Consider the following 17,324-nt stretch of genomic DNA (forward strand, 5'->3'; position numbering starts at 1 on the left):
TAGACTTACAGCTTGGTATAAACTAGGCTAATTATTATTTACTCACAGTAGCCTGATAAACATATGACGTACGTATTGCGAGAATGAAACATGCTCATCTTGTCTAACTCTCAGGGTATGTCCTCCCAAACATCAAGTGATTTTGATAACACTGTTCAAAGTAACAACATTATTTGATAAGCCACCTGCAAAAAAAACTATTATTTCATTCTTTTTGACCACCACTAATAATAAGTTTTGCTGCAAAATATTAACAAGCTTACTATTATTAATCGTACCCCCCTATATTTTTAACCAGTGGTACTTCCGGTCCCCTGAGAGCCTAGCTTAGTTGAGAAACAGGCAAGAATATCGAAGCTAATAGGTGCTAGCTAGCTAGCTAAATTTACCCTAATAATAGGCAAACACATACGGCGATAGTTGCAATTTCCAGACGCCAATGTGTTAAGTTTTGTGGTGTTCATTTAGCAAAATGTCAACCCCAGCAAGACGACGTTTAATGAGGGATTTTAAACGGTAAGCGACATGGGAAAATAAGGCCTTTGCTTGTTTATAGCCAACCGGCTAATTGAGTAACCCAAGAACTATACATTTTTATAGACTAGCTGGCAGATTTATATTAGAGCTTATAGTATGGGGATTGTTAGTGATCTAAATAAGAGGTATACTATTCCATACATATCTATACATTTTGTTTCTCTGCCTTGCCTGTCGTAATGTTTCTGCTAGAACTATCGGTTCTTTGATTTGTCAAAAGTCAGCAGACTTTGGTTAATGCAGCTTAATGTTGACGTCCCTAGGCTTGAGGCTGATTTGCGTTCAGCAGATGGTTTGTAAATACTTAAATGTTGCGTTGAACTTGTGTTAAGACTTCAAGAGGATCCCCCAGCTGGAGTAAGCGGAGCCCCGTCAGAAAATAATATCATGGTCTGGAATGCAGTCATTTTTGGGTAAGGGGGTCACAGGCAGAGCTGTCATGACTGAGCTTGTCAGAGCAAAGTGTATTTCCTACTTGGATGTAATGTTAAAGTTGGTGTCACTATACAATATTAAACTGCTATAGATTTGGTCTGGAGTAAAAGAAACATACAGGGTAATATATTTGAAACAATTTACTGTGTGCACCGCTATCATGTTTAGCCTATGATGATCCTCGGCAGGAACCTAAAAAGATCTAACATCATCATGCAATGTGCTCCTTTCCACAGGCCCGAAGGAACTCCTTTCGAAGACGGTAAGTTCCATAGACTTGGCAAGTTCCTTACATTGGCCACGCCTACCACAGCACACATTTGTTGTCCAGGTGAATTAGCTGTCAACGTTGAAGATGAGCTAATAATTTTAGTCTAAATAGAAGTCTTATTGAAGGAAAAATGAGCATCCCTGGCTTGTAAACCAGTTAGTAGATGATGTAATGTTGCCTTCCTCGTCATCAATGAGAAGTTCATTTCGACATACAGAGGCACTATCTCAACAATACAAACAGGAGAAAGGCATCATTAGAAATGATTTTGGCTAAATAAGTGAACAATGCTCCAGGCTCCTGGCTGTAACACAGCCAAATCTAGTGACTAACCAAGGTATTTGAAAAGTAATGGTACACTTGCTTGGAGTTCCATTCTCTGTGAACATGTTTTTTTTTGTGCTTTAGTTCTAGACAACCAGATTAGGCCCACAGGCTGTCACACTTCCACCTTTAATATACTTAGAGCTTGAAGCCATCCAACACTGTATATGTTATAATTAGGGATGCACGATGTATCGGCCAGGTGTATCGGTATCGACATTTCTCAACACATCGGACATCTGGGCCAATGTTAACGCCGATGTTTTTAATGATATGTTATAATGTAGGCTACTGTTAAATGCATACTGTTTTCAATGCTGTGTAGAAGGTTATAGTGAAGGAGCAGTTGAAACAGGCTAGAGGACCTTTTTTCGTTCAATCCTCTCACTGTCATGCCTATTTCTTGATGCATTGCCTTGACGGTGTCCTACTAGTCCAATTAAAGCCTGGAAAATTTTGAAATATGTTTCTCTAGAATTTTGAAAAGTGTAGTATCATGCTGAAGGAGTCAATGTGTGTATCTTAAGGTACAGCTTATATCGTGTCATGCACATGCTCATATTGTATTTGATCATACATTTATGTTCTTTCCTTTGTAGGAACATTCAAGCTCACGATAGAATTTACAGAAGAATACCCAAATAAGCCCCCGACAGTTCGTTTTGTCTCAAAAATGTTTCATCCAAATGGTAAGCAACAGTATTGAATTATTATTTCTGTGGATCACGGTTATGCAGTGAAAGCTATTGAACTTAATGTTTTGAACTTTGCCTCTGTGGATATGTCGTCTCGTCATACTCTTCGCACTCTGTTGTGTTTTTGTGTTCAGTATATGCAGATGGTAGTATATGTCTGGACATTCTTCAGAATCGCTGGAGTCCAACCTATGATGTATCTTCAATCTTAACCTCAATACAGGTAATGATTCAAGTATTAGGAAATCACCGCTGTAATGTTAAGAGCAACAAGCAGTGCTACGGGAAAGCCATGGCTCAGTCGGTAGAGCATAGACCTTTAGATCAGAGGGTTGCGGGTTCAAATCCCATTCTTACCAGCACCTTCATCCATGGCTGAAGTGCCCTTGAGCAAGGCACCTAACCCCACATTGCTCCAGGGTCTGTAACCAATACCCTGAACCTAAAGTCTAAGTCGCTTTGGATACAAGCGTTAGCAAAGTGTAATGTAATGTAATACTTTGACATGTGGGCAATGGCTTGTAATGCCTGTGAAAATGAAAATTCATCTAAGAGGCCCCGTTACTCAAAATAATTAAGTTCTATGCAACTGGACGGTGTTTTGCAGCTTCAAAGACTGATGATGTTCCTTGGATAAAGAACAAAATGCAGCAACTTTTGTCTGTTGTTTGTATTAAACACACATGTTTGCTTTGTTTTTGCAATTCTTCAGTCTCTACTGGATGAACCAAACCCCAATAGTCCAGCCAATAGCCAGGCGGCTCAGCTGTATCAAGAGAACAAGCGGGAATACGAGAAGCGAGTTTCAGCCATCGTAGAACAGAGCTGGCGAGACTGTTGACCCCCAACCCCCCCTCCTCCTCCACAACCCACCTCTCTTCAACTGTTCACCAAGTATGAACAAACAATACCCAGCCTTGATACGATGGGAGGGCAAGAGTAGGAGTCAGTCAGTCAGTCTGGCCATACCCAAGAATAAAATAAAAAACACACATCATGTTTTTGAATCCTACTCCTGTTACTCTTGTAGACTTGTCTGTTCCTTAGCTGTTTGCGAGGTTTAGAGTGATGTTGTGTTGTGATCTCTCACTCTTATGCAGGAAACCCCCCTGTCTTCTCTCCTCCCTACACCTCCCCTAAAGGCACAGTTATACCGAACTAAATGTACCACGTTGTGCCTGGGTTACTTGCAACAACACATTCTCTTCTTTTTTTTCTTTAACCATCACCCTGGAAATTTGATTTTTTTTTAATATATATATTTGCCATGTTTTTAATTGGAGTTTGCCCCCTTAAAGATGCAAGTTTTGTTTCTTTAAAAGTTGCATTGTTTTGGAGTCATTTTGATTTGTTTTTCTCATAGTTTCCAGTCTGGTGAATGAGGTGTCACAAAAGCATCATGTTTTCTTTGACCCTTCTGTTTGGTTGTTGTCAAGCTTAATTATCTGCAGTTTCTATTTAAACCAACTTAAGCTTAGGCCAACAGGTCTGTTCCCTATTGAGTTGTTCTGTTTTCTTTTTGATGGTGATGTTCAAGACAACACTAGTGGTGAAAGTTCAAATAATGTCAGGAAACGTGTGACTGTATTGGCCCTTGTATTGTGATGTGCATTCTAAGTAAGAGTCACCACAATAAGCATATCTTGAACTCCCTGGTTGTTTTTTAATCAATGTAATGGGATCTTGCTACAACCTAATAAGAGGAAGCTGATGTTTGGATATTACGGACGTTGCCCCACTGTTAGGACACAGAATGTATGGAAATGACAATGTTGTCACATCTGAAAACTCTCTGTCAAAACACTGTTCCTCCATCCACCCGTTGGTACCTGGTTGCATGGTGTGCACACCTTTTTTCTGGTTTGATTTATAAGTGCTGTTTACGTCTCTATCCCACATTGGAGGTTTCTTAACTCAAACAGCTCGGGCATGATGCTCGTCTTGTGTGTGTGTGTGTGTGTGTCTGTGTTCTGGTCTTTTAACCCAGCGTCTGGTCTCAATCATCAGAGGGTGAACATTTTTCTAATGCACATCAAATTTCAGTGTCAAACAATTTGCACTAGTAACCCATGTAAGAAACTGTACATTTTCTCACTTCTTGTAAATAAACAGTAAAAAAAGAAAATTCTTAAAGTTTGGAAGTGTATTTATTAAGGTTTTGGTGATGGTGGTGGTGGTGATGTGGGGGCTGGGAGTGGGGGATGAAATGGAGGGAATCTTTCTAGGGCACAGTTTCCGAGAGGACAATCGATCAGATTTTGAGTTTATTGTTAAGATATTACAGATATGAAAACAAGCAGACAAGATAACGGTATCCACAAACAAAAGAAATACTAATTCGCCTAACATCTTTCCAGATCTTGCAGCTTGCACATTTACCAAGTGTGATTGCATTGTAGATGGCATCCTCTCAAACAACACCTGTTTAAACATCCTCTCTATTCACCTGTGTGTTCACAATACAGCAGGGTTTTAAAGTCATATTTTCTTCCATGTATCATCTTAAAACAAAAAGAGGGGGGCGCAAATGTTTGCATCAAATGGCGAGAAAAAAATCTTGAATGTGATGGTGGCAGTGAAGGGTGAATTATCGTGGTACTCAACATAAGGATGGAATGTCTACAAACGTAGAGTTACATGGAGCACCTCGAGGGCATTCTCAGAACATGGTCAAGTGCTAGTAACCAGGGCTCAAAATTAACTTTTTTATCACCGGCCAAAAATAGCAAGTAGATGGTAATCTTACAAGCAAAACACACACTCCCAAATGGATCAAAGTGGCTACTAGTAAGTTTTCTTTTCTACAAACAAAACTGAATTTTCACCAGCATTTGACCGTTGGGCAGTTGTTCATTTAGAGCCCTGCTTATTAACCATGGCAAAGTTGACCTACAGAAAGTGGTAAATCTGCCAATAGAGCAGCATCATTTTGTGAAAAATGAAGACTCCCGCCTCTTTTATTAGCTAGTTCACCACTACCTCCAGGTTAACTTAACATGGGTTGCTGCTACTGAACCACCATCTTGGATTATACCCCCCCCCCTCTGTTGCTGAAAAAGCTCCTGTTGTGGTGGCCTCTGTTCTCGAAACTCATTGATGGGGTCACAAGCTGGGTGATGGGTGAACCCTTTGTGTGGTGGTTACTTTCCTTTTCGAACCTTCTGCGCAAGCGCTTGGTTTGCCAGCCACAGAGGTGGCAAAGTGAGAGAGGTACAGTACAGCAGACAATAAAACAAGTGGAATGACATGGTTTGTAAAGCACACGCAGAAACTGCACAACACAAAACAAAAACAAAAATAATCTTACTTGTGTTCAGTTATCGACTGCCAACATTATCTTTTTTTTTAATTGTCTTGTCTGTCCAGGAATGGAGAAGCAACGGAGGCATTTCCTGATACAGAGGGGGGGTTTGAAAAATACATTTTACAGTTTCTTTTCTTCCTCGTCTTGTCCTTCTTTTCTTTTCTTTTTTTTCTTTCCAAACTGAACAACAAACTGAACTTGAATACATTTCATAGCTGGACAATACTCCCAAGATGGACGAAAATTCTCTTTTCGGATACGATTTGGGTGGGGCAGCCCTGTTCATGTCCATTCAGCCAAGTCAGTCAGCCAACTAGCGCAAGTACTGTACATACGCAGTCCAATCCAGTCAAGTAGAGTCAAGTCAGTGTGACGCCTGAGGTTTGACCAGCTCGTATCTCCCCACCTGCCCTTCCTGCAACAACTGCCCGATCAGCTGGTCCTTGTGCACCTTGCGGCTCACGATGAGGAAGCGCTGCTTGCCCACGCCGTACGACTTGCTGCGCAGGCCGTACTTCTGTGACACCTGGTGGATCTGCTTGCGCTCGTCGTTGTTCAGCTCCGTGGAGAAGCGCAGGTCATCGTTGCGGTCGGACGCCGCGTAGTTGCGGATGATCTCCTCGATGTTGCGCTTAGTGAGCTGGGCGCCGGGGCCGCGGCTCATGTCCATGCCCAGGCCCTCGCGGGTAAACTGCTCCTTGACGCGGATGGGCTCGGCGATGCCTTCCCCCTCGCGGCCCAGCCCGCCGCCAGTCCAGCCCATCTTGCGCAGCAGCTGGTTGCCGATGTTGTCCTCCTTGATCTCCTGCTGCATGGCGTCCTCACCGGAGCGCGCCAGGATCTGGTTGCGGGAGAGCGCGTCGGCATAGCCTTCCTTGCGCAGGTTGGACTTCACCACGGCCTGGGTCTGGCGCAAGGTGGCCAGGGCCTCCTCGGCCGCGATGTGTTTGACCGTCTTCTTGGGCCCCAGCCCGGCCGCCACATACTGGCCCTCCAAGTACACCTCGCACCTCCAGCGGTGGTCCGGCATCACCTGGAACTTGTACTCGGCGGAGACTTTGTTGAACTGAGCCGTGTCGTTGATGATGCAGATGGCATTATCCGAGTTCTCCAGAATCACCAGTTCGCTGAGCTGCTTCTTTCTGCCTCCGTGCTGGCCGAATCTCCCACCACCGCCTACACCACCACCACCACCACCACCAACAGTCTCCGAGTAGTAACTAGCCTGGGAGAACTGCGGTTGATGGTGATGATGCTGGAGCTGTTGCTGCTGCTGGAGTTGTAGTTGCTGCTGCAGTAGCTGTTGCCTCTGCTGTTCCTGCTGCTGCTGCCGCTGCTGCTGCTCCTGCTCCCGCGCCGCCTGGTTCTGCCTCAGCTTCTTCAGCGCCTCCTCCGCGGCCGCGTGCTTCGACGTCTTCTTGGTGCCGCGGGCCGACGCCACGAACTGGTCCTGCACGAAGACGTTGCACGTGAAGATGTTGCTGTTGGCCACAGGCTCGAACTTGTAGTCGATCTTCATGCGGTTGTAGGCGGCCGAGTTGTTCAGGATGCATATGGCGTCCACGGCGTTGTCCTGGACGACAAACTCCGTCCAGTGCTTGCTCTTGTCCGGCTCGTAGATACCCTTGGAGCTCAGCGGAGGCTTCTCCTCGGGGTTGCGGAGCGGAGGCACCATCGCGGGGGTCGGCTGGTGCTTCGCGCACACGACGATGTCGTTAACCGGCGCGTGCCTGTATTTGCGTTGCACGACGCGGGCCTCGACTTGCTGCAGGAACAGCTTCACGGCCTGCTCTGAGGCGCGGTCACGCGCGCCGTTCTTGCTTCCCGAATAACCTGTCGCTAGGTAAACAGATTGGCACCTCAGCTCGCAGGCGTAGCCGTCGGTGGGTACTTTACGGTTCTTGGGCAGGTCATCCATGGGTATGTCCTTGAGCTGGACGTAGATGTACTCCGGGTTGGTGCGGCAGGCCTGGATGCTGCGGCTGAGGATGAAGTTGTAGTTGGGCGTGTCGGAGCCGCTCAGCGACGACGGGTCGCGGGAGGTGGTGGCGATGGCGGCGGCCACGCTCTCCACCAGCCGCTGCTTTTCCTCAAGCGTGGTCGCGGCCACCGGCGTGGGCTGGGAGTTGGCGGCTGCGGCGGCTGCCTGTTGGAACGACATGCCTCTGGCCGGGCTGTTACAGGCGCGGCTGAACCTCGAGGATCCCCGGTCCTGGTGTCCACTGCCGAATCCCAGCCCCTGCCGTCCAGAGGAGGAGTCCCCCCAGCCTCTGTTCCGGCTGCTTCCACCTCCTCCACCGTAGCCGTCGTTGTATCTGTAGGACGAGTCGGACTGCCGGGAGTTGTGTGCGTCGAATCTGGCCGTGTAGTCCTGCTGCATCTTGGACATGAAGCCAGTGCCTCCTGAGCTCCGACTGCTACTGCTACTACTGCCGCCGCCTCCGTATCCCAGACCAGCCGTGCCGCCACTGCCGCCGCTCCCCGAGTCCCGATTTCTCCACGAGTCAGACGCGTACGACGAGCCTCGGTCCCGGTCCCGGTCGTACGTCGACGAAGACGAGGAGGACGAGCCTCCGTAGGAGCGCCCCGAGCTGGAGTAGCTGGAGGAGTGCTGGGGCCGCACGCTGTGGTGGTTCATCTCGCCCCGTCGACGGTCCTTCTCGTTCTCCTTCTCGTCCGTGGTAGCGCCGCCGCCTCCGCCCGACCCGGACCCAGAGCCGCCGCTGGTGCCGCTGCTAACGAACTGCACGGGCTCGAAGCGAGGCCTGGGGGTGTATTTTGACACTGGCATCTTCCTCATTGGCTCGTCTCCTGTGATGGACACACAACGTTTCATAATCATTAGCTGACACTTTTATCCCACAGTAACTTACAATGATTTAAGTACAGGGTATTAGTTACAGCCAGCAATGGGCAACCTGGATTCAGAATCCAGTGACACGTATTCCAAATGACCTGGTTTTACATGTCCAATTCAACCAGGTGATTGCCTAATTGGAAAAGAACAGGTCAAATGACCAGGTTATTTTGAATATGTGGACCTGTATTGTAGCTTCTGAATCCAGGCTGCCCATCACTGCTTGCAGCCCCTGGAGCAATGTGGGGTTAGGTGGCTTGCTCAAGAGCACTACAGCCATTGATGAAGATGTAGGGATCCCTTCTACTTGTAAGCAGGGGTGTCTTTCAGGGGGGTAAACTGAGTGACTGAGTCACCAGGGCCCCATGTGTATAGGGGGCCCACAATTTATGAACATATATTGCTGGGGAGGGGGGCCCATTGGAGATGGTTGTACATTTTTTTTAAACACAGGGACAAATCCAGCTTTTACATTGAACTGCCACTGTGGATGAAGTACACTAGTATGCTTACTTTTTTGCACTATACATAACTTTTATGTTCCATTTCCACAAGCACCCACACCCAAAAATCACACCATAGGCCTGCTTTTAGATTCTGCAACGCAGACAGTAATAAAAATGAAAAGTGCACACTGGCTGGGCGATGCTGAAAAAGAGAGAGAGAGCAACGTGCACTTACTTCCATCTGACGAATTTGGCCTCTTTTTTGCTTCAGCACTTGGAACGGGCTGGAAGGAGGGCATGTCGCCAGCATGGGTTCCCTCTGCCATCTCCTGCTCCTTCTACATCACTCGTCGGCCATACCTGCAGACATGGGGGAGACAGAGCGGTTCAAGAGGGGGGCTAAAATTGAAGGTAACTGAATACTGCACAGCAGTGTCTCTCGCAGAACATTTGGTAGTGACGGTGGGGGTGTTGCATCAGAGACATGTGATGTGTGGAAAGGTTATGTTGTACAGTTTGACATGAAATACACTGAAATTACCCCCTAAAAGTGTTTTTCCCCTACACTGGACCGATCAGGGTGGCAGCATAACTTTAAAGTACTGTGGGAAGCACTGTGTAGTTTGATTGACTATAACGAATAACATACTATACCATACCATACAGTAGTCAGACAAGGTATTCATATACACTAGTGCAGACAAACTGTTGCTTTGAACACATTTAAATACATTTGTCATTCATCTTGGTGTGATCAGAGTGAATGGGGATTGAATTCAGGCAATTGAATATTGGAGGTTGATTGAATGAAGAATATACAGGCCTACTAATAGACAGACAAGGTTATCATATACACATTAGCGCAGACACAGACTGATGCTTTTAACATGATTCAAGTCAATACATTCATCATTCAGCTCGCTATGGTGTTATCAGTCTCCAACTGTGATAACTTACATGAAAATAAAAATAAAAACGAGAAATGCTTCTGTGCAAGCAATGTCGAGAGGCACAGTCTGTGTCAAATCAGAAAACAATGGCAATGCTTGGAGCAACTGTAGGCCTACATCAAAACAATGCCAATGCTTTAAGTGGAAAATGGTAATGAAAAGTGTCAGAACGTAGATCAACAAAGTATCATCCACAACCACTATATGGGTGTAGCTCTAGAATTAGATGAGAAGATGAGATGATGAGTAGTCGTAGTTCTAGCCCTGGCAGGCTTTTATTTTCATCCCAAGGCAGGCTCGGGCCCGCAGCGGCTTGCAGCAGCATGGCGTGCCAGGCGGAATCATGGGTATTGAAAAATGGACGATTCAAGGAGGGGCTTATAGCCGACTTCACGCGACGAGAGACATGAGATTTGTTGAGATGAAAAATCACAAATATGGACATCAGTTTTGTCAACGTACTATTGTCATCTTCATAATGACGTGTGAAGAGTCTTATCAAGGTGTATTCCCTTTCGCAAACATACGACACTTCCAACATAACCAGAGGGTTAAATTTAATGACCAAATGCAAGCTAGCCTAGCTAACCAGACAACCACTGTCAACCATTAGCCTATATAGTGTTACAAACCTCCACGCGCACTAAAATGACCACAGTAGTTGCTCAACAAAGACACAAATGAATTGATCCATGGAATCCACCAGCTTTCACAAAACACCGACCACAAATACAGCAGAAATGTAACGCATTGCTCTTCTGTTGACAGTCCTCAAATACGCTAGCTTGCTAACAGGCTAGTTTACCGGGTGACGCAGTCATCACATAGCAATATAAAACATATAAAGTCGCTTTTAGACCCAAGAACCTGCTAAGAGAGTGCCCACCTAAACGAAGCAACCAAGCTGATCTTACATCTATCTGTTGATGCATAGATCGCACGAGATGAAGAATGTGAACGCAGCAAGTGAGATGCCAGAGAAAAACCATCTTACCTGCTGGTGTAGCTCTCTGACTGTGTTTACGTGCCCTTGAGTCAGCGGTAGTTCGCCTGAATGAATGCAGTCAGGCAGTTGCTAAGCTAGAGCTTGCTACTGTCCCTGTTTGCTCGCTGCTTGCCAGCCACTTGCAGACAGCCACTTGCAGCCATGTTTCAACGTTGCTTTAGTTTAATAGGCAACCCTATAATTAATTATTTTGCAAGTTCTACATACGAACAGGTAGTGAGTAAATTAATCTGTTGTTACCTATACTTTATATGACACCATAGGCCCACACACTGTCTTTTCCTTGCAAACAATCAACATCAAGAGCAAATCAACATTTCAGCAGATGTGCATGTGGAAGGAATTACGGTAGGCTAGTAATGTTGCGCTATTCAATTTCAAATATGCCGTTTTTACTGTCTTTACAGTTTTTAATGGATTTATTTTTGACTAGGCCTACCTCCATCAAGCAGGGTCGGTTCTAGTAATTTTGGTGCCGTAGGCCCCCTATGCTTTTTGTGCATTTGGATCTACATTGTGAATTGATCAAGCACAGCAGATCTAGTACCTACGTGTACTTTATTGTGCGTATGAATTCATTGCCAATATTAATTGTTTGGATATTCTCATCCTGTGGGACTGGGGCGCTACTGGTGCCCCAAGACATTTGGCGCCCTGGGCAATCGCCTTGTCTGTGCCTAGCACCGGCCTTGCCATCACATGACCTTTGACACATAGGCCTACAGTAGACAAAATTAATTAAATAAATTAAATAGCATATTAATTTGCATCTATGTAGGCTTGCCTCTAAAATGTGCTTCATAAACTCAACATTTTAACAAATAATAGAACTATGCCACATTAACATTTTTCCTTTTTTTGGTCTAACACACAGAAAAATGACAAACAGGCGACAGACAGACAAATGAATACTTAATATCTTTATTAACAGCATCATATTCACACTTTTTTATGCAAAAGACACAAACAATATAGTTTTATATTTAATTTTCACTCAACTCTTGAACAGGCAAAAAAGGACAAGGGGAGGAGGTAAGGTGATTGACAAAGGACAATCATGACAAAGGTAACATTTTCATTAAATAACTGGGAATTATTGTACAGTAGCTTCAGTCAGTGGTCTTTCACGTCCAAGTTGGGTTACACCTCTTTTTGGAGAAGAAACCGTTTATTAAGTCAGGGGTGTCAAACTCAAATACACAGAGGGACAAAATAAAAGTCTGGGGTGAAGAAGTTGTAGGCCAAACTCAATATTTATTCAAAAAATGGGCCGGAATTTTGTATTCACACACATTAATACTAAGGCTGGCAAATTTCAGGAAGACTGAGTCCCATCATACAGTAGTTCAAAAGTTCCTGCTGTTGAGTGGAAGGTATGTCATGTCACAATCATATGTTACAAATTGCTTAAAACTAGAGTATAAAACTCTTCTAATCATCTATAATACACTCAATGACCTAAGCCTTAAAATACAGTACATTGCAGATATGCAAGAGTAATATCATCCTAAAGTTCCTCAGTCTCCTCTACTAATGGCGTGCCGTGGGTAAAATCCAGACAGAGTGAAATGGCATTTAACCATTATGCTGCAAAATGCTGGAACCAGCTTCCTATTCATAGAGTAACTTTATAGGACTTCAAAGGACTTCATAGGACTGCTCCAACAATATCATGTTTTAAAAATAGATTAAAAACAGTTTTATTTTCATCTGCCTTTGGCCAAAGTTATCCTATAATACTCTATTGTTTTTTTACTTTGAATATTTTTATTTGTACATTTTTCTTCTCTCTTGTCTTTATTTCCTCTCAAGCTCATTGAATGACAGTTATGTATGGTAAAGTGCTTTACAAATCGTATTACTATTGCTACTATTATAATGGTGTAAGCTTATGCAGGCCAACTGTACATATTGAAATGACACCATGCTATAAAATGACACCCCCCAGATTTGGTCCCCGGGCCTGAGTTTGTTTGACATTCCAGGGTAAGGCATCCCTGGGTGGGGCAGCCATGGCCTAGAGATAGAGGCTAGATCAAAAGGTTGCAGGTTCGAATCCCACCCTTACCTCTCTCTATCTCACTCCATGGCTGAAGTGCCCTTGAGCAAGGCACCTAACCCCACATTGCTCGAGTAATCCATACCCTGCAAATAACTTTAAGTCGCTTTGGATAAAAGCGTCAGCTAAAATGTAAATGTAATGTTATAGTTTCTGTGTCTCATATAGCACACTTGTGTCAGTGCACTGATGTTTAGTGCATAGTGCACACAGTGCACTGAAGCCTTAGTGCGTAGTGCCAAGGGAAAGGTTGGACTTTTAGTGCATTTAATTTTCAGCGTGAGCGCCCTACGCACTGAATGAAGCACCATTTGAGACACAGCAATAACGTAAAAGTCATACTTGGAGGAAAATATGTGGAACTTTATGACACACTGCAGGTACTTGGCTTATGACAGGACTTGACATCAGGGAAGTCTATCTCTGTGTTCCTGCGTATGTCTATTTCTTCATATTGGTCGTCCAGGGACAGGCTGTTCTGGTGGCTAAGGCTACTCCACCGTGATGTCCGCTCTGGAAGAACCAATTGAAACAAAAATAAAACAGTAAATAAAATGTTGTCACTCTTTAAGGAAACCGTTCTCGTTCATTTGTACATCATTTTAATTTCAATTAAAACCCAAAAGAAGATTTACACTGAATAGTAGCTACATTTATTGAATTTCAAAAATATATATTATTTAGTGTAATTTTATACATGTATGGGCCAGTGACATTTCAGCAGTACACACGTCAGGGCGGCGCAACAACAGCCAGTGCCAGTGGCGGAATAATTACACATAGGGCCCCAGGGCAAGACACTTATAGGGCCCCCTTTACAGCTTGCCAGGATCACAATAGGGCCCCCACCACCACTACGAGAGGGCCCTGGGCCCAGGGGCAAGTGCCCTGCTTGCCCTCCCTATAGCTCCGCCCCTGGCCAGTGCCACTATTGAATTGTTTTTTTTTTTAATTGTTTTTAGTGAACTATCTAAGAAACATTCATTGCAGCATATCAACCACCAATTACTAATTAATTTGTGGTCATTAGATGCCGTTGCGAAACCTGACATCTGAGCCCAAAAAACGTCTTTGACTCGGATATAATTTTTTAAAAACATCCCACCGCATTATATCCCTTTAAAATGTCTGCAATGAAGTTAGTTACTTTCAATGTGAATAATGACAATAAAAAGATTCTATTGTTTTCTATTGTATTCTATTCTATTCTCCAAATCTATTTTGGAGGTGAACATTTAGCTAAATTTGATATAGTACATTACATACAATTAACAGTACCGTACATCAGTATTTATGAATGATATACGTACTAGTGTATGCACTTTGTCTCATGTGTACCATTGTTTCTTGTTGTAGGCTAACCTAGGTCATCCTGCCTAGCTGTGCACCACTTGGGCCCTGAACTTGCAACCACTTAACAACTCTCCTCTGGTATGGGAATACAGGTGAGAAACCGGCACCGCAGAGCTAAAGGTCTCGGTCGATAGCTCAGTCTCTATCACATCTGTAACGCTTTTGGAGGCCTCAAACTAAGATAGGCCTATATACAGTAAATAAAAGAAGGCTAAAAAATGGGAATGGTTAGTGTATACTTACACATCTGTGTCAAACCAACATTGGAAAGCAGGAAAGAAAGAGTGAGGGGTGAGCATTGCCATTAGTTTCTTTAATTAAGAACTGTCTACAATTGCACGTATATAAATCAATCAAAGCTCTCTCTATTTATTCATAATATCTATACACAAACTGTATTGTGTCTTGCACACTGTATTGCACTTTAAGTAACCCCTCTTTGGCTGATAGGCTAAGTCTCTGTGTGCCTGAAGAAGATATAGTGTAATACACCACAATTACATTTGTAAAGTTACGCTTGTTAAGTTAGGAGGTTATGTTTTAACCTGGACTCCTTCTAAATGATTTCAATTTCAGTTCTAATGTAATTCCATCAAAGCTGCTTAAAATCTGAGGAGTATCCCCGCTTCAGAATTTTCAACAAATCGCACCCTACTGTATATTCAATATATGAAGAGTTCAGATGCAAAACCCCCTAAGTGCCTTTTCAGAAAATAATCTTAATTCATTTTTTATTTCATACAAAGCTATCAAAATTGCATATTGTTTTATTTTATATATGTAATATAACTATTTATATGTATTGTCAAGTACATAAATGTAAACCAAACCAACAACAGGGTTCTCTAAAAAATATAGAAGTGCAGGTCTTCAGAAATGGAGTTAGGGGGTTTTGCATCGGAACTCTTCATATACAGTACAGCCGCACCCTATATTCAATATATACAGTATAGGCACCTGTTGACTGTCACCTGTTATCTGTCACCTCAGTCTGACACTAAATAGATATGAATGGGCTCACCTGCTGGCTTTGGTGACATCAGGACCAGGGGCATTTCCACAGTCACTCCACTATTGGAGGAAGGAAGAACAGGAGAAAGGTGAAACTCAATTATCTAAATCAAGGAGAGATGTAAAATAAGCACATTTCCAAAATGGTGGACTGTTCCTTTAAGAAATTAGCATATGGTTAAGACTCCCTCAAATGCCCCTCATCAAGAGCAAAACATTGTACATGATACAGCGGACTTAAGTGGAAGCCATACATCTATTCGCTCCTTTCATTTAGATTTTCTTTTGTGTTCAGCACCTATGATAATTGTTCAAAAAGATGTGGTGTACACACGGTGCACACAGAGTTATATGATTAAATACAATTAAATATTATTCTTTGAAGACATTTCAATTTACCTGTTCAGTAAATTTCCCACAAGTTCTTTAATCTTCCCTGACGTCACAGCTGTCACTTTGATAGTGTAGGACACCAGAATTCCCAAGACGTCCTTCTCCCCGTTAGAGCGGATGCTGCACAGTGAACAGAGGCAGACAGACAGACAGACAGACAGACATACAGATAAGTATGTGATTACCACTAACTAAAGCAGTATTAACTTTTATTTTCAACTTTTAAACAATGTTTTAATGCAATCACAACATCTCAGCTGGCAGGTGCATTGGTGATAACCCATAGTTCGCTGAATTAAAAAATATATATTATATAGCTCACTGACCATAGAACACTGACCATTTTGCTTTAACTTCATTCACACCACTTCTGTCTTATTATTAAATATATTTTTTCAAATAATGTTTACAAAATACATAGAGCATCTCTTTATGAATGGCAATTCAGCTTTCAGCCTGCAGGGTGGCTAAAGAGGATAACTACTTAGTCTGTCTTTAAGGTATGGCAGCAATAGACTGATGCACCTGTAAGACGACTGAAGCCAAAAAATATGGCAATGTCACATTTTGTCAGCGTTAATTCAACACTAAGAGAGCACTCTGGGACCAAAATACACTCTAGACGTGTTGAATTAACACTATCGTAAATCATGAAAAAGGCTAGGTTTGTGAAGAAGCAACAGAAATGGTCATTAACACTTAACACCCAAAAATGTTGCTTCACTTTTAATGCATGCTCAGTACTGTAACAACGAGAGTAGTCCGTGCACCTACATGGAAGTTGATGCCAGGTTTGTGTCTTCATCCTTCAGTTTTCCGTCCAGGGCCAGCCCTATCTTCCCCTTGTTGTTAATAAGCAGCGGAGTCACTTGGTATTCTTTCTCATGTGTGGCTGAGGGCTGAATTTGATCCCTAGCAGACAAAAAGTATGTTTATAGTCAGGAGAGTGTGTAAAACAACATTCAACAATTGAACATTTGAGGCATGTTAAATGCTACAAAACAAGGAGACATTTGCAATTTTGTGAAAATTTGCAAGGTTGTGAACTCACGGATATTCCTCACAAAGAACGACCTTTGTGTACTTGTCAGCAGAGTAAAGGACCACGTTTGCTGTTTGTTCAACTATGAGGGGGAAAAAATCAGTGCCATGAATAACTATTCTAAACAACTGATATATATTTTTGAAAGCTTCAGAAAATGAAAGTCATAAACATATGTAGTGTTTTATAGCCTCCCAGCCATGGAATTCTGAACTTACTTGTTATTCTGACTTTCCTCACCACCTTATTGCTTTTATTGATGATTTTCACAGATATGGGAATGGGATCTCCATGGTAGTATAGCTGATTGACAAAAATAATATGTTAGTGATATGTAGATAACTGTAGCTGATTTAGAAGAAGGATTATTATCAAGCTAGCCTATTTAAATGTTATTCTTAAGCAGTCGTGTGGTGTGTGTATTTTACAGAGCCCAGGAGGGCTCACCGATAATCTTTTCTAGAGAGTGTCAAGAAAATGTGCATTCACTTTGGAATTATTCACAAGATTGATGATGATAACACACTAATAGGCTGTTGACAGCATTTGTTTGTGCACATACCTACATGTATATGGCAAGCCCTCATTAAATCTATGGCAAATATCTTAATCAGACCCACTAGTCTGGTCTAACATGATTG

At 43.2% G+C, this 17,324-nt stretch overlaps 3 protein-coding genes across 3 annotated transcripts in view; 1 reads left to right on the forward strand and 2 right to left on the reverse strand.

Moving 5' to 3' along the window:
* The first annotated feature begins 309 nt into the window (after positions 1-309).
* ube2a (ubiquitin-conjugating enzyme E2A (RAD6 homolog)) lies at positions 310-3,686 on the forward strand. Its single transcript, XM_063189623.1, has 6 exons — positions 310-516; positions 870-950; positions 1,209-1,234; positions 2,167-2,256; positions 2,397-2,485; positions 2,975-3,686. Exons 1-6 carry the CDS (start codon positions 473-475, stop codon positions 3,101-3,103), a joined length of 459 nt encoding a protein of 152 aa, XP_063045693.1. The 5' UTR covers positions 310-472; the 3' UTR covers positions 3,104-3,686.
* An 808-nt stretch (positions 3,687-4,494) lies between these two features.
* nkrf (NFKB repressing factor) lies at positions 4,495-10,911 on the reverse strand. The gene is made up of 3 exons (XM_063189622.1): positions 10,814-10,911; positions 9,105-9,229; positions 4,495-8,377 (listed from the first exon to the last, which is right to left on the reverse strand). Exons 2-3 carry the CDS (start codon positions 9,193-9,195, stop codon positions 5,931-5,933), a joined length of 2,538 nt encoding a protein of 845 aa, XP_063045692.1. The 5' UTR covers positions 9,196-9,229; positions 10,814-10,911; the 3' UTR covers positions 4,495-5,930.
* Positions 10,912-12,350: 1,439 nt separating this feature from the next.
* The window catches only part of arr3b (arrestin 3b, retinal (X-arrestin)), an 11,902-nt gene continuing 6,928 nt past the window's right edge, over positions 12,351-17,324 (reverse strand). The window contains exons 11-16 of the mRNA XM_063190543.1: positions 16,902-16,986; positions 16,693-16,765; positions 16,416-16,553; positions 15,648-15,761; positions 15,259-15,308; positions 12,351-13,397 (exon numbers count right to left, since the gene is read on the reverse strand). Coding sequence (XP_063046613.1) covers positions 13,249-13,397; positions 15,259-15,308; positions 15,648-15,761; positions 16,416-16,553; positions 16,693-16,765; positions 16,902-16,986 — 609 coding nt within the window. The 3' untranslated portion in view covers positions 12,351-13,248. The remainder of the gene's footprint in view (positions 13,398-15,258; positions 15,309-15,647; positions 15,762-16,415; positions 16,554-16,692; positions 16,766-16,901; positions 16,987-17,324) is intronic.

The sequence above is a fragment of the Engraulis encrasicolus genome, chromosome 23 (genome assembly GCF_034702125.1).
Source record: "Engraulis encrasicolus isolate BLACKSEA-1 chromosome 23, IST_EnEncr_1.0, whole genome shotgun sequence".
In the NCBI taxonomy this organism is placed as follows: domain Eukaryota; kingdom Metazoa; phylum Chordata; class Actinopteri; order Clupeiformes; family Engraulidae; genus Engraulis; species Engraulis encrasicolus.